Source organism: Crocodylus porosus, unplaced genomic scaffold (assembly GCF_001723895.1).
Source record: "Crocodylus porosus isolate Cpor-Errol unplaced genomic scaffold, CroPor_comp1, whole genome shotgun sequence".
Lineage (NCBI taxonomy): Eukaryota > Metazoa > Chordata > Crocodylia > Crocodylidae > Crocodylus > Crocodylus porosus.
Window position 1 is genome coordinate 8369947 of NW_017728939.1, and position 15904 is coordinate 8385850.

At 57.2% G+C, this 15904-nt stretch overlaps 2 protein-coding genes across 9 annotated transcripts; one reads left to right on the forward strand and one right to left on the reverse strand.

Moving 5' to 3' along the window:
* Positions 1–1239: 1239 nt before the first annotated feature.
* Positions 1240–7342, reverse strand: FAM167B (family with sequence similarity 167 member B). Of its 3 annotated transcripts, XM_019547819.1 has the most exons (3): positions 7257–7342; positions 5204–5611; positions 1240–3643 (listed from the first exon to the last, which is right to left on the reverse strand). In XM_019547819.1, exons 2-3 carry the CDS (start codon positions 5516–5518, stop codon positions 3380–3382), a joined length of 579 nt encoding a protein of 192 aa, XP_019403364.1. In that variant the 5' UTR covers positions 5519–5611; positions 7257–7342; the 3' UTR covers positions 1240–3379. The 3 variants fall into 3 exon arrangements, with proteins under 3 accessions (XP_019403364.1, XP_019403365.1, XP_019403363.1); XM_019547820.1 differs by lacking the exon at positions 7257–7342 and having other exon boundaries at positions 1240–3640; positions 5204–6293; XM_019547818.1 differs by lacking the exon at positions 7257–7342 and having other exon boundaries at positions 5204–6293.
* A 151-nt stretch (positions 7343–7493) lies between these two features.
* Positions 7494–15379, forward strand: LOC109318502 (myotubularin-related protein 9-like). Of its 6 annotated transcripts, none has more exons than XM_019547808.1 (12): positions 7494–7585; positions 8408–8697; positions 9348–9407; positions 10196–10304; positions 10867–10992; positions 11572–11745; positions 12274–12491; positions 12823–12987; positions 13349–13490; positions 13714–13934; positions 14703–14854; positions 14971–15379. In XM_019547808.1, exons 2-12 carry the CDS (start codon positions 8501–8503, stop codon positions 15105–15107), a joined length of 1701 nt encoding a protein of 566 aa, XP_019403353.1. In that variant the 5' UTR covers positions 7494–7585; positions 8408–8500; the 3' UTR covers positions 15108–15379. The 6 variants fall into 6 exon arrangements, with proteins under 6 accessions (XP_019403353.1, XP_019403357.1, XP_019403358.1 ...); XM_019547812.1 differs by having other exon boundaries at positions 12826–12987; XM_019547811.1 differs by having other exon boundaries at positions 7499–7585; positions 8397–8697.
* The last annotated feature ends 525 nt before the right edge of the window (positions 15380–15904 follow it).

Sequence of the window (15904 nt, forward strand, 5' to 3'; positions counted from 1 at the left end):
GTGAACATGTCCTGAAAGCCTGGTGTCAATAAGTGAGAGAGCCCTCTGCTTACAAAAAGCTTATCTCCAACTTAGTCTATAAGATGCAACTCTACCTTGCCTTCTGTTGAGAAGTGAATCAGACCTTCTCTTCCCCAGCAGTCCTCCATCATACCTCATCTTTCACCACTTGCACAAGGCCCCAAACTTTGCACACATGGTGCGAGGGAAAACCCACTGCCCTACAATGCTTGCAGATTAAAAAGAAGGGGAAAATAAAAGGTGGAAGTGGAAACAGGGGCACAGAAAAAGGAAGGAACATGGGCAGGGTCACACAGCCAGTCAGTGGCAGAGGCACGAGGACATGTGCCTCCAGAATTGCCACCCAGAGAGCAAACGTAGGCCAGGTCGTGAGAGAGACAGGTAATGAGCCACAGGGGAACCGAGCCAGCTTTCCCTGACAGAGAACAAGGGCTTGGCTTTCTTCTTTTCTCTCCAGAGGGGCTGAGCAGCGAAGACATCATCTTCAGAGCCACTCCATGTTACCTTGCCGAAGCCCTACGCTCTGCCAGTGCTGACAGCACAAGAACCACAAAGCTATTGTCTTGGCTTGTGAGATCAAATGCAAAGCCACAGGTACCAACAGCCGGTTCTGCAAGAAGGAAGGCAGGAAGTCAAGAGAATATGACACAGAGCAACAGGAGAGAGAGGCTCGACGAGGGGGCCACAACTTCCATACTGGGCAATATGCCTGGGCACATGTCCGGGGCATTTTGAACAACAAGGACAACCAAAGGAGTGAAGCACCTCCAGCTTCCCCGTAGCCCAGCTGCAATCTGTAGGTCAGCAATTGCCCCGCAGACAGCAACACGCATATGGATGTTGCTGTAGCTTGGGCTCTGGCTAGCTGTCTTCGGAGAGACTTCTCCAGGGGGCTAGCAGAAAGGGCAGGTTGAGCAGGAGGCAATTGTTAAAACACCCTCAATTCAGCACTTCCACGCAGCTGACCTAGCAACTTGACATCCTGTCCAGACTCCTGCTCATGTAACCGCAGACCTGAATTCCTCTCCCAGTTTGACTGGGTGTGGTTTCAGCTTCACTTCCTGTCCTAATGTTGCTCTGCTTCGTTAACATGCTGCTCTGACCCACCCCAAAGCAGGTTGCGTTTCAGTGGCAGGCGAAACAAGCCTCTTGCATGGCGTAGAAGTTTGCAAACCGCTTTAGGATATTTCAGGACCAAAAAAATAAATAAATACCATCAAAGCATCAATCAATCATTTTTATTGCTGTTATGGCAACTGTACAAAAAAAGACAGGTGTGCTTTGCAAAAGATATGTCAGGCTTTCAGCCTCTCTGCATCTGGAAAGTGGCAACAAAAGCATCAGCCCTATTTCCCATCTGCCAGCACAGATCGTGAAAAAAAAAATCTAGTGTCCTCTTTTATCATCAAAAACACTGAAAAAATGGCAAAAATACTTACCGCTTTTACAATAAAGCATCGGGGCAGGGTGGGGCGGGGCAGGAGGGACGGGGACTCAGTCCATTTTTCAAGGCAAAGAACCCCTTTTTGTTTGAAAAAGGTCAATGGGATCTCAGTGTTATTAAGCTCTGACAATCTTCCTGTATTTTCTTTGAAGGCATGGAGCCAGAAGATCCTTAGCAGGCTTCTTCACTGCACCAGCAGCAATTTGTTCCAACAGAGGCTGTGGGACTCAGGGCTGAAAATTTGAAGCCGGGGTTTCAGGGTTCAGCTCCTTCACTAAGGGTCTGAGCTGAGCAGGGAGCCAGAACGCAGGGCCCCTGGAGTCTCTTCCCAGCTCTGTCCCCAGCTTGCAGGTGTCTTGGAGCAGGCTGTACTACTTTCAACCCATGCCTCCATCAGCAGCGGCCTCTCTCTTTTGTAGATGGCCCTCAGCAGAAGCTGCAAGCTTCCACAGATCTGGCACCGTGCTCCAAGATCTGTGGCAAAGTGTCAAATTAGGATTCATCACTCTCAGCCAAAGGAACAAACGCTCCCTGGAAAAATCAGCTTCCCAAACAAGGGGTCAGGGTGGGGACTGCAAGTCCCCGCAAGGTTGAGATAAAAAAAACAAAACAAAAAAAAAAACAAAACACGAAGTCCCTAAGCTGCAGGTAAGTCATCACACCAGCCGGAGAGAACATGAAACACAGAAGCTGCCATGCATGTGGCCAAACAAAGGCACCTGCTTTGGTGGGGCTGTTCACTGGCTCCCCATAGAGCCGGCACCCCTCTCATCTGAGGCCTCAGCAAACCCGAATGGAAACAGCAGCACGTAGCGGAAGCGAGCAACAAACCCAAGGTGCTCGCTGCCTTTTTCCTCCGCCATTACCAGGCAGCAATGTGGAGGGGGAGGGGACCGGCCCACTCAGCGCAAGGCTGGGGGAACATGGATTACATGGCTTGATCAGAAGTAATCTCCAGGCCGAGTCAGGCCAGCTCTAGGGGCTTCGATTCAGGTGTGTGGCACAGGGGAGGGAGGCCCCGTCTGTGCAAGCCTGGGATCAGACAGCTCTGGGGGCGGCAAGGAGGCTATTAGCACATGCGACACACAGAAGGCAAGCTGCCTTTGTACCGCCTTCTTTTCTTGCGGCACGGAAAGTTTGTTCGTGTTTTTCAGCATCAGCAAGCAGCCTTCAGCCACGTGGCAAGCGTCACTGCAGCCACAGATGCTTCAGCAGTGAAGCTCCCTCCCCTCCCACGACAGCATCACATGCTGCTGGGAAGAGCTGGCTCGCCTTGTGCACGCCACATGGCTCCAGGGCTGCTCACCTTGTGCAGGCTCAGGGTTTATGGCAAGTGCGGAGCTCTGTGCATCCTGGGAGGTGCTGCTCCATACAGCAGAGACCCCCAGGAAGCAGGGACTGAGGAGCGAGAGGGCAATAGCCACTGCAGGGCAACAGGAGGCAGCCAATAGGCCAAATGTGATAGGAGTAGACAGGGCTCAGCTCCCCTGCTGCCCACCAGCCTCTGCAGCCTACATCCCTCCAGCTGCAAGGGATTGAGCTGAGGACTGAAGACAAAAGTGGGTTCTAGTGCCTAGCAAGGCGAGTCCAACTTTCCCCGCTCCATCCATGCCTCAGGTCCCAGGCAATCAGTGCAGCCCTGGCCCAGTCTTGCCAGGTCTGGTTTTAAGCAGGCTATTGCAGTGTCGCCAACGTGGTACACTCAGCAAGGAGAGATGAGGCACCTCTGGGCAATAGGAGCAAGCAAGGCAGCAGGATGCCAGAGCCAGCAGTCAGAGAAGCAGCCTGCAATACTGCAACCCCACACTGTTTTCCCTCCAACCTGCCTGTTGGGTTCTTACATTCAGCCTGAGCATCTCTGCAGGGATGTGTGGTACAGCTGCCCATGTTCAGGGCCAGGGGAGCCCGGCAGCCTCAGCAGAGGGAGAAGCGGCGGGAGTTAATGTTCATGCGGGTGACGCCGATGTGCTTGAGTGGTGTGGAGAGGAGGAAGGCAGCTTTGGGTGGGATGTTGCAGAGCAGGTCCGAGTCCTCCTCGCAGCCCTCCAGGCCGAAGGTGGCATCGTCCAGCATCTCCTTGTGCTGGTGGCAGGCCTGCTCCACCTTTAGCCGGTGGATCTGCCCTCGCAGCTGCATCAGCTGCCGTGCCAGCTGGTGGTCCACAGCCTGCATCTCCTGCTGTGCAGAGGGAAAGAGGAGCCATGAGGGGGCCACCACTGAGACTGCGCTGGAGCCAGACACAGAGGAGCCCCGAGGGGGAGATCTGTACAGCAGAGCAAGGCATGACCGCAGCATGCCCACCCGAGCCTTGCACTGCCTGTTCTCTCCTAGCTAGCACACATACTGTAGCACAGCTCACAGGCTTTAACTTCATAGCAGCTCTTGGGGGCCCCGAGCACATGCTGCTGCCTTTCTAGAGTGATTGTGGCTCCAGGCTGCTTGGGTTAAACATTACATAGAGCACCAGGCCTACAGCTGGCTTTTTCAACATACTCCCGGCAAAGCCACATGGGCAGCAGGATGAGCAGATGCAGCTAGACGTGGACAGCAAGCGGGACAGAGGCCCAGAGATGCACACGGAGATATAGGCAGCGGTAGACAGGAGGACAGAGACACAGACACACAGATCGGAGACATGCATGGAACAACACAGATGTGCAGACGTACACACAGCTGTACAGACACACGTGCTCTGAGATAGGCAGACAGATATGCACAAGGAATCGCAGACACGCGGACAAAAAAGGAGACATGTCATTGCAGACGTACAGACAAGGACACACAGACACAGAGGCAAATGCCAGAGTCCCACATCAACGTGCGCATGCACACACGCACATCCAGATCACTCATGGCAAAGGAGAATGGCACCAACAGCTGGGTCAAACAGGTAGCAGCACATGCCCACATCAAAGCTGCCCCAGGCCCCGATAAGCACTTGCTGCAGGGCATTTCCCTCGGGTCTGGATGAATCAGTCCCAGCTGCAGTGATTTCTCTTTAGCATGGGATGAAGCCACGCTCCTTGAAGCTGCTCTGGTTCAATGAGCCTCCTGCCCTCTATGACTCCAGCCCACGACGCTCTGCCACAGCTTTCCTTTGGATGCCCTCGACCCTGCCACCTGACAGTCCCAGAATGCACTGGGACAGCCCCAGCTGAGGGGTGATGCCGTGGGGCACCAAAAAATGGGTCAGACCAAAACTGGGTCACATCTGCCCCAGCCTCCCACTCGAGCAGAGGAAGCAGCCTGCCCTGCCGCAGCAGGGTACACACAGCCCATGTGCAGATGCACCCAGGCAAAGTGCCCCATGAGCCCCAGGGAGGGCACCAAAATGCCCATTTAGACCCCTCAAAATGCTCCCTGGGGTATCGACCACAAGATGCCAAAGGCCAGCTGGGCTGAGAGTCCTGCCTGGAGGAGCAGGAGGCTGCAGAAGCCCAAGGCTGTGGAGAAGGATCTAGCCTGGTGCTGCTCTTCAAATGGCACCCGTGGGCCACAAGTGTGACGACAGCCAGGCCTGGTACCAGGGGACTTGCTGAGCTCCTAGCCCAAGGCAGGGGCTCTTTCCCTCCCTGCCATCCTTAGACACCCCCTTCTCCATTTCCCTGCAGCCCTGGGGATGCCAGGCTGAGCCTGGCAGTCAGCATCCATGGGATCCTGGATCCAGGTTCCCTGCCTTCTCCAACCCCCTCTTCTCCAAGAGGCCACGTGCCTAGCAGAGCTGCTGGCGGTACTCACCAGCTCCTTCCTGAGCCACTCCAGAGCGTCGTCCATCGTGGCAAACCCACAGATGCCACCTGACGCCCTCTGGGTAGGGCTCCCCTCTGGAGCCACGTCTCCACTCTGCTCTTCCTTGAGCAAGCCGATGGTGGCTTCCTTGGCCCCATTCCTCCAGGACTGGCTCTGCACCCGGGCCTTCCACTCCAAGTAGGAGGGTCTCCTGGTCTGCAGCTTCAGCTTGGCTGTCAGGGCCTTCACGCTGTCCAGGTTCTCCTCGTCCGAGTTGGACTCCTCTTCTCCCAGCTCCTTGAACTTCAGGTGGCTGAAGGACATGGCGGGACACAGGAGGAAGAGAGCAGTGTCACCCACAGGCTAGCCAGCTAGGTCTGCGTGCGTGTGCATGAGCTGCGAGCAAGTTATTTATCCCTGGAACAATAAAGGTTTGGAACTCCAGTGATAATTATAAACGAGCAGGAACTTTAATTAGCCAGAGGCCTGCAGAGGGATTTGTTTTTGTATTATTGTCTCCAGCTGGGAGGAGACACCCTGTTCTTTGAAAGGAAGTTTCAATGAGGATATAAAGGCCCGGAGGAGTGTAAAGTAATTTATCCCACAGACACTCCTTCCCTCCCCGGCCTATTATCAGCACAGAAATGGCACTGCCTTGATCTCAGAGCTGGGTGGGGAGTCAGAGTTGAGAGGTCACCAGGGACACAGAACAGCTTTGCAGCAAGAGGAAAAGAAAGCTACCTCTGCTGCACGAAGCTTGTGCCTCCAATTCCCCAGGCCCCTCAGCGTTCAGTCGATGGTCAGACTCACAAAGCATGCGAGAGAGGAGGGATCCAATATGGAAGCGCTGCTACAGAGCCCTTGAGAACCGCTGCAGGCAGCGGGGTGGGGTGGCATGGCAAAGGCTGCTGCCACTGCAGGAAGGTGAAGGTACAGCCGTGGATCCCTGCACCTGGCATAACACCTGTCTGCTCCCCGGGCATCCTAGGTGAGATGCCCATAGGCCGTCCTCCCTCCTGCTAGGTCCTCACTGCAACCACACTGAGCAGGCACTGAATCCAGAGGGATGGAGCAGCTGGTGCCTGTAAGTTTGCAAGGAACTGGGAGAAGTGGGTGCCTGCGAGTTTGCAAGGCACTGGGGCAGGGAAGAGCTCCCTTGGTTCCCAGGCTGCAGCACGAGCCCAGGGCCTTCTGCTCCTATAAATCTAGTGAGAAATCCCACCCTTGGAGGGCTCTCATTGGTCACCCCCTTCCAGCTGTGCTCAGGGCTCCTGGCCAGGTCACTTTATCCAGTGGCTTATTTGCTTCTCCACAGCTGTGCTGTGTTTAAGGTGGAACCCAGGGGCCCTGGAGAGAGTGGACGCCCTCCAGAGACAGGCGGATGGAGAGCAGGCTGCACACAGCCTTGCCCACCCCCAACCCCAAGGGCTGGTCAACATGCAGGGAAAATGCCCAGCACAGGAAACCAGAGGTTTGCATGGGCAGCAGGGTGTCAGGGGCTGCCCTACTGCAGTGACAGGAGCCCTAGGGCTTGGGACAACAGAGAACCTGGTGCCAGCGCCCTGGGGGGCTGCAGGCAACAGAGGCTTGGCCGAAGTCCCGGAGGATTCTGGGCAGCTAAGGCTGGGCAAGGCCCTGGGAGACTTGGGGCACCAGGACAGGCATGCAGGGCTCCTCGTAAGGGCCGTGCTCCTCTCTGCACCACCCCGGCCCCCAGCTCCCTCCAGAGAGGAGGGATCCTGACTAGAAGTAGAGAGACTCTGCCTCAAAGGATTCCTTCCTCTTCAGCCCACACAATCCCCCAGGGATGAAGCAGCTCAGCCTCCCTCATCCTCCACACCAAGGCCTCAACCGCCCCGAGTCACCAGTGCATTTGTTCCTGTTTTCTCCAGAACTGGGAACCCCCTTATCCTCAGGACACGTGAGAAGGGCCTCCAGCCCAACACCCCCCGCTGTGGGTCACTGCTGGGCTCCTTGCAGCTGCCCAAGCCCTGCCGGAGCAGCCAGGCCACCTTAAACCCCACATCCTCCCTCTCTCACTCTTTCTGTTTCTGAGCCTCACCCACACGCAGCCTGCTCAGTTCCTGTTACTGTATTTCCCAACGAGCGCCTCCAAACATGTCTCGCTTATCACCGACTTCTCCAGCGCAGCAGCTGCTCAGAGGGCCCCCGCTCCCCCCGTAGGCAGCTGCTTCTCTGGCTCCATTGCCCGCCCAGGCCGCGGCACCTGTGCACTCCTGCATGCCGCGCCCTGACAAAGCGGCATTTTGCTGCCCTGCTCCCAGCACGAGGGCTATAGGTGCGGGCTCCTCTGCGGCACGACCTGCCGCGAGGAACTTCTGCGGCTCCAGGCCCTGGGTTGCAGCGTGAGGACTGCGGATCCCACAGCAGGTAAGGACCGTGGCCGTATCCCAGGCTTTCGGGGTGCTCTGGCTTCCTGCTGCTGCTTATTCAAGAGGAGGCTCCTCAGCCAGCTCCTGGATTTGGGAGCTGAACAGAGGCTTCCCCAGCACTTCTGTAGGGCTGAGAGGTTCAGGCTGATCTGCCTATACCAAGCCCATCAAAGGATGGCAGCTTTGGATCTGGTTAGGTCTAACAGCCTAGCAGGGTGTTGATATGGGGCCCAAGATAGAGGTGAGTAGCAGGGTGGCGGGAAGTTTGCAGGAAGAGCCTTCTTCAGAGGAGGAATCTTGCACTGTAAAGGAGTTTTCTGGTGTTTGTACAGCACCTGGTGCAAGGGGGTCCACAGGCCCCGCTGCCATGCATGTGATGATTAAGTTGCTTCTTGCAAGATACTAGCTGCATTTTCACCTGCAGCTTAAACATACCTGATGCCATGAGGTCCTTTAAACCATCCTGCTGGCAGGGACCAGGAGCAGTGCACTGCAAGCAATACAGATATACAGAGAAGAGGCCCAGGGCGGGGAGCAGTTTCTCAGCCTGAGTACAGGCCTAGGAGATGGGAACTCCAGAGCATCAATCTCGTTCTGCCATTGCTTTCCTCTGGGATATTAAGTCATGTCCCTGTGGCATGCCTCAGTTTCCCCCTCTGTGAAGTAGTGTTGACACTGCTGAGCTCCAGGGGAGGGAAGGAGATGGTAGTGCCCTGGCTGGGGCTTGGGGAGGGAGGCTGCAAAGAAGGAGCTACACGCCTGCCGTGGGCTGTTCCCATCTCAGTCTGCATCTCCTTCTTCCTCTTTAGGGCTGCAGAAGGACTTTGTCTGGTTGTTGGGGGCCAGCTGCCTCTGGGGAACAGCCACGTGAAACAGTGAGACCCCATTCCCGGCGGGGGCTTGGCTTGTCCCCATGGAGTTCTCTGAGCTGATCAAGACCGCCAAGGTGGAGAACGTGCTGCTCTCATGCCCCGGGGTCCCAGCGATCAAGGGGACCCTGTGCATCACCAGCCATCACCTGCTCCTGTCGTCCCAGCCTGGCGGGGAAGGGGACCAGGGGACAGTGGAGCTCTGGCTTCTCATCCGGAACGTGGACGCCGTAGAGAAGAGGTGAGCCTCCCTCGGCCCCTGCCAAACGCCTCACCAGCGGGAGAGATGAGCCTGGCAGATCCCCTGCCGTGTGGCAGAGCAGCCTGTAATGAAGTCACCCCCAACCCACAGCTCCCCAGATCAGGCCCCCAGCCCCTTCCCTCTCATCCTCCCATGCAACCCCTTCAAGCTGATCCTTCTCCCACCTCCTCTGAGGTGGAGACATCCCTGTGGCTGGTGCAGAAAGGCGGCCGAGTGACTTCCAAGCCTGCCCGGCTGAGTAAGGGGAGGAGGGAGTCTGTGCATGGCTGGAGCTAGGAGGGTTCCCGTGGCCCCACTCAGGCACCCAAGATCACACTGGACAAGGCAGGAAGCTGGGGTCCAAAAGATGCCCCTGCTGCTCAGCATTCACACCACTCCTGCAGCCCCTTCAGTGCCCCGAGTCCTTCCCAGGAATCCAGCTGGCTCTGCACCAGGCAGGCCATGGGGCCCTGGTTGGGATCCCAAACTTCAGGTCTCAGTGCCAAGTGTCCTATGAGCCCAGCTGGACACAGGACAATTCACTCTCTCCTCTCCTTCCACTCTCTGCTTCCCCCTGCCCCCAAGCCTGCCATCAGGGGCAGCAACCCCCAAGGCCTGCCCAGTAACCTCTCTTCTTTTCTGTGACTCAGTGTTCAGAACCTAGGCTGGTACCAAAGCACCAGGACTAACAGCTCTCCACGAGAGACCAGGTTTGGCTTTTAACCCTGTATTGCCTTGCTAACCTTCATTTGTGCTAACCGGAGCCCAGCTTCCTGTCCGGGCGGCCATGGTGCCCGCTTCCCCCTTGTCTGCTGCTTTTGTTTTAACAGCTTGCACCCCACAGAGAGATGGGAACAACTCTGGCCTTGCTGCTTCAGTGAGGACTAGGGCAAAGGCAGCAGGTTTGGGCCCCATGGTGCAATGAGGGAGGAGGAAAGGCAGGGCTGGCAGAAAGCAAACAGCAACTTCATGTTAGCAGTCAGGGATGAGCCTGTAGCCACAGATAACTGATCTGCCTGGAAACCACAGCTGCTCACACACGTGCGGTCACACATGCTTTAACTCACATGCACTAATGATTCTGGTCATAGCAACATGTCCCTCACCATGAGGCACACACTCCTACTTTGCATCTAGGTACACATAGCTCCCCCTCCCTTTCCACGTGACACCCCCCATGCCAGCTTGAGCACAAGCAGTACAAGCTAGAGCCCAGCGCAGACCTCTCCCAAGCCAGCCTGATCTCTCTGCCCAGCCGCTTGAACAATAGGGTCACTAACAGTGTCTTTACACGCTCTTACCTGCCTGCATCTATCACCTGCATTCATCACGCGCTCTCTCATATACGCATACACTTATGTTCACCCGCCCCCCCCCTTCCACACACACTGATCCAGGCTGTCACCAGCAGCAGCTGGACTCCCCAAGAAGGGGAGGGGGAGAAATAGCCACAGAGCACCTGACTCTCTGCCCTCCCCCCATATCTGGCTTCTCACAGGCTTGCCAGCTCCTCGGGCACCATCACGCTCAAGTGCAAGGACCTGCGGGTGTTGCAGCTGGAGATCCCGGGCATGGAGGAATGTCTCAACATTGCCAGCTCTATCGAGGTTAGCTGGTGCCACCTGGGAAAGGCAACAGCCGGCCAGGCACTCCAGAGCAGTACCTGACATTTTGCAAGAGCAAGGCCCAGCTGTGCCCGCCTGGTGTTTGTTTTGCAGTTTCCTGTGTTAAAGATAAATAGGCAGCTCCCCAGGCTCTGTTTGCACTGGGCTGGGCTTTGGCTTTCAGAGGTACCTGCTGGGCCCATCCCTTCAGCCCAGCAGCATCAGACACGGGCACCTAACCATACCACAGCTGAGAGCTGTGCCCTGAAAATTCACCAGGGACCCCATCCTGCTCCCAGCCAAGCCAATGCCCAGTCTGCACCATGACTGGAAAAGAGAGACAGGGATCAGGCATAGCACGTGCTGTCCTGACTCAGCTGTGGGCTGCACATGCAAAATACAGGGGCAGGAAGCAGGACTGTCCTCTGGCAGGTGACCCCCAGCAGCTATACTGCAGATCCAGCATGGTTTTGCTCTAGCCCTGGCCTGGCATGTAGCCAGCACTGGGTGGACACATAGGTCCATATAACTCAGCTAAAGACCAACTCCTCTGCTCCTTCCCTAGGCCCTCTCGTCCGTGGAGTCGGTGATGATGATGTACCCATTCTTCTATAGACCCCAAAACATGAAGCTGGAGCAGGGCTGGCATCCCTACCCACCCCACCATTACTACCAACAGGTAGTTGCAGAGGTAAGCAGAGACAGGCAGCAAGGGCAGTGTGTGGGAAGCAACTGCACTGCTCCAGAAGCCATGGAGGAGGGGAGGGATCAGAGCCCTGCGTGCACTACACACATGGCAGGCCACGGCAGCTTGGGTCATTCCAGAACTGTCCCCTCACCTCTGGCGCACAGAGCAGGGAGGCTGGCATTGCACCAGCATGGAGATGGGCCACACCTGGTGGGCTGGGATAGGGAAGGCAGCAGCTGGGTCTGATCTGAATGAAGATTGCCTGGACCACACTGAAACAGGCCCGAGCTGGCTCTGGACAGGAAGAAGGAACATAGAGACCTTCACTGGCCAGCCAGATCAGCAGCCAGACACTTACCCCCAGGCAACCATTTCATGAGGAACTTCAGGAGACAAGGCAGCTCCACATGGCCAGGTGTCTGCATCATACATTTCCCCAGCTATCTTGGCAAGTCCCCCAAGCCAGGGGTGGCCCCTGGAAACTAAGCTGGCCTAGCCCAGGGCTGGGTAGAAGATGGTCACCATTCCCCTCCCTGGGGTGAAAGCCATGGGGACCAAGCTTGACACAGCTGCCCTTTCTAGACAAACGCTTGGAGACTGAGCAGCGTGAACAGGGACTTCACCACCTGCCCAACTTACCCATCAGCCATCACTGTGCCAGCCGTAGTGGATGATGAAGCCTTGAGGAAGATCGCCCGCTTCCGCCAGGGGGGCCGGTTCCCCATCCTCAGTTACTATCACAAGAAGAACCAGACTGTGAGTGCCATCCCCTTCCCGCTCCAGCTCCCTTCCTGGCACCACAGCCGCACCCAGGCAGGGAACCTCTCAGCCCAGCAGCTAGGGCACTACATTTATGTGGGAGCCTCTCTGGAGACCCAAACCACCTTGCAGCCAAAATGATCCATCAGGAGTGATCAAAATGCAGCCACTTCTGGGGTGGCACAGTTGTTATGCAGCTCTCTGTAACAGTACAAGTCAGTCGACAAAACAGCAAAGAACGCCACCCCCCAGCAGACGGCCAAGGAAGCAGAGTTGAACTACAGGATCCCACCCAGCACCGACCACCCTGACCCTCTAGACCCTTGGGGGAAAAGGGGGGGGGGGGTCTCCCATTTAGCCACCAAACAGGCCAGCTCTTGCTTAGCTTGGAATAAGGCAAGTAGGACTTTCGCTAGACACCGCAGTGACAAGCAGATTAGACTGGGGGTGCTCCTTGTCTCTCATTAGGCTGGCACAGGGAAGGGGCTGGTTCAGCCCAGCTGCCCCAGCATCTCTGCCCCACAGGTGATGCTCCGTAGCGGCCAGCCGCTGATGGGCCCCAACAAAAAGCGGTGCCAGGAGGATGAGCTGCTGCTCAAAGCTGCGCTGTGTGGGAGGGCACGTGGCTTTGTCATCGACACCCGCTCAGCCCAGGCTGCCAAGCAGGCCCGCATGACAGGAGGTGGCTCTGAGCCCAAAGCTGCCTATCTCGGCTGGAAGAGGCTGCACAGGCCACTGGAAAGGTCGGTACTTGATCCTGTGCAGCACCTAGCGCTGAGGCTGTGGGAAAATCCACCTCCCACCCTGTGCACATGGATCTCTGGGCTGGGCTACAGGAAAGAACGGCACTACCATTCATTAGCCCCTGCCTCATGGCCTGGGGCTGGGCAGAGCCCTGGCCTGCTCCTTTCAGGGCTGACTAATGATCTGGCTATGCTGACTCTACCACCCCCCGGGGACCAGGGGTGGAGGCTCCTTCCTTCCCCTGGCTGGCGCAGACTCTGGGCAGGAGCCCAGAAAGCATCACCCCACTCTGAGCCAGGAACTGCAGCTTCTCTCCTGCCTCCCCACAAGCAGGGGCCGCCCGCTGCAAGAGAGCTTCATGAAGCTCGTGGAAGCCTGCAATGACCCATCCCTCGGCATGGACCGCTGGCTGAGCAAGCTGGAGAGCTCCAAGTGGCTGTCCCACGTCAAGGCAGCGTTGAGCACTGCCTGCCTGGCCGCACAGTGCATGGAGAGGTGAGATGTATGGGGGCAAGGAGGGGCAAAGCCGGGACTGCCGTGCTGGGAGCCCCACTTCCCTCTGTAGGTAGCAGCCTGGCTTTCCCCTTGCACAGATCCTGGCTGAGCAGGAGTCAGCCTGGGTCACCGAGCGGGGCAGGGCTTGGTCCCCAGGGACAGGACAGGGCAGGCATGGGCTGCGTTCGTGCTCCCCATGGGCCCAGACTGCCTGTGCAGCTGTGGCAGAGACAGCCCCGCCAGGCAGACAGCTTCCCCACCACTAGCCCTGTTCTGCTGCTTCCTCCCTCCCTGGCATAAGCTTGCTCCTCTCGTGGGCAGTGCCCACGTTTGTCACCCACCCCATTCCCTTTGCTTTCAGGGAAGAGGCCTGCATCCTGGTGCACGGAGCCGAGGGCACAGACACCACCCTGCTGGTGACGGCACTGGCTCAAGTGATCCTGGACCCAGACTGCAGGACGCTGGTGGGGTTTCAGCACCTGCTGGAGCGGGAGTGGATCCAGGTAACCCAGCTCCTCAGCCAGGGGGAGGGGAGGTGACACTGTCCCGGAGCAGCCTGGCTGTGGGGAAGGAGGGTGGCATCTCACCCCTGGAACTGCAGGGCAACCCACGAGACCTGCCCCACCCCAGTCCTGATCCCCCAAGGCCCCCACTGTCCTGGGAACGACGAGGCAGCCCATGTCTGGTGCTTCCCAGCTGATGGGGCCCCTGCTCCCCGTTGGATAGGCAGGGCATCCGTTTCACCTGCGCTGTGCCCACTCCGCGTACTCGCATGCCCGGCTCAAGCAGGAAGCCCCTGTCTTCCTCCTCTTCCTGGACTGTGTGGGGCAGCTGGGGCGCCAGTTCCCCTTCTCCCTGGAGTTCAGCGAGTGCCTCCTGCTGGCACTGTTTGAGAACAGCTACGCCTCTGCCTACGGGACCTTCCTGTGCAACAGCGAGAAGGAAAGGCAAGTGCCAAGTGCAGCCCCCACCCTGGCAAGGACCTGGGCAGTGGGGATGAGGATGGCATTCTCCACCCCAAGTCCCAGAAGGGGTGGACTTGCTGCCAGCCTGGAGCATCAGAATATGCACTACAGGGTAGCAGGGATGTCCCCCAGGGCCCTTGACCTCTTCATCCCACCAGGGCCTGCTAGTAATCTGATCTCCACCGCTGAGGCCAGCTGGACCCAGCTGAAGGATCACCTGGGAGTGAAGGCACAAACTGGGTGCTCCAGTGATACATATCACACCCTTGTGTCTCCTGCTCTCACTGCCTCAGCACAGGCTGCCAGGCCACTAGGGAGGCAGGGCCTGGGCTTTTACACCTGGCTGGTTCCTCAATCCCTTAAACCTGCCAAAGTGGCCTGGGTTAGGGAAGCCAAGCCTCAGGATGGAAGGGATCTGACACAGCACTTGCCCATTGGTTGGCACAATGCAAACATGTCTCAATGGAAACAGCTGAGAGCTGCACCTAAGGGGAGGGATGCTCCTACCCCCACAACATCCCCTTTCCCTGTGGACACAAAGCCACTTGTCCCCCTGTCAGGCAGCAGCCTGTGGGTGACACCTCCTGGGCAAAATAACTGCCACCCAGTTTCTTACCCACATGAAGGGACTTGAGATCTCAACTGACAGTCCCAGCATATAGCCACATGCCCAAGTCACCAACAGGGCTCTGCCCTAAATCAGGCAGCCCCTAGTCAACCTCCAGGGCCCTTCACTGCACACACTTGCAGGTGCCTGTGTAAAGTGAGGGAGACGACGCACTCGCTCTGGTCCTGGCTGAACCAGCCCAACCAGCAAAAGAAATACCTGAACCCCCTGTACTCGTACAACGCCCTGGTCATCTGGCCGTCCGTGGAACCCCCGAGCCTGCAGCTCTGGCAGGGTAAGTGCTCCGTAGGCTCCCTCCCCACCACCACACACACCCTGCAAGGGCTTTGCCTTCAGTAGCTAAGAACTCCTGGCTGCCCTGCAGTAAGTGCTGACTGCTTGTGTCTGCAGGCTTGTTCCTCCGGTGGATCCGCTCCTCCCAGTACCTGGATGAGGCCTGGACAGAAATCCAGCGACTGGTGGAAGGCAGTGAATTGCCACCGAGGACCAATGGTGCTGCTCATTCCCAGCAGCTGCTCCCCCACTGATCTTACCACAACAGAGAGGAGGTTGCTCCAGGACAGCTGATGACTCAGGCACTGCCAGCCCCCGAATCCATCATTTCATCCTCCTCCAGGGGGGAAAAAAACAAACTGCTGCTTTTCACCTGGAGCTTTGTGCTGGTCACAGGCTCTGTTGGAGCTGTGGGAAGCCTCGACTGTGAAGCCAGGCTCCGAACTGAGTCTGCCTGGCGCAGAGGCCAGTGGGTTACCTTGAGGTGTTACAACCAAAGCACAGCCAGTAAAATGGACTGTTCTCACATGGTCTCCTCCTGCTTTCAGTGCCTGGGAGCAGTGGGCTGCTCCTCAGGGAGATGGCTCCATTCAGCCCATATATGCCCTCCCTCTACTCTAGGATAGCCAGAACCTCACTGGCACCAGGCCAGAGGCTTAGACCTGGACTTTGAGAGCAGGGTTGGGGGTACCAGGAAGATCAGTTTGTCCAGCAATCCCATTCAGTGGTTTCTCCCACAGGGTGGCTGGGCTAGAGGTTTTGCCTGCATCTCCCCAGCACTGTTATCGCAAAGCAGCCAGAAAAGTCAAACGCTAGATCCATTTTCCTCAATCCCCTCCAGTCTACACCTCACAGCCCAAGCGGCAATATCCACCTGAGCTGCAGTCAGCAAGACACTGATACCTAGAACCAGGCTCAAGCAGAGGGCAGAGAAGCACCAAGTCCCCCTCACTCTACATACAGGCTGGAAAGGGATGCAGGGGAGAGGAAGGGCTTGCAAAAAACCTTTCCCAGGGCAGGAAATAACTGTTCCCTGAGGAAAAAGTTGGCT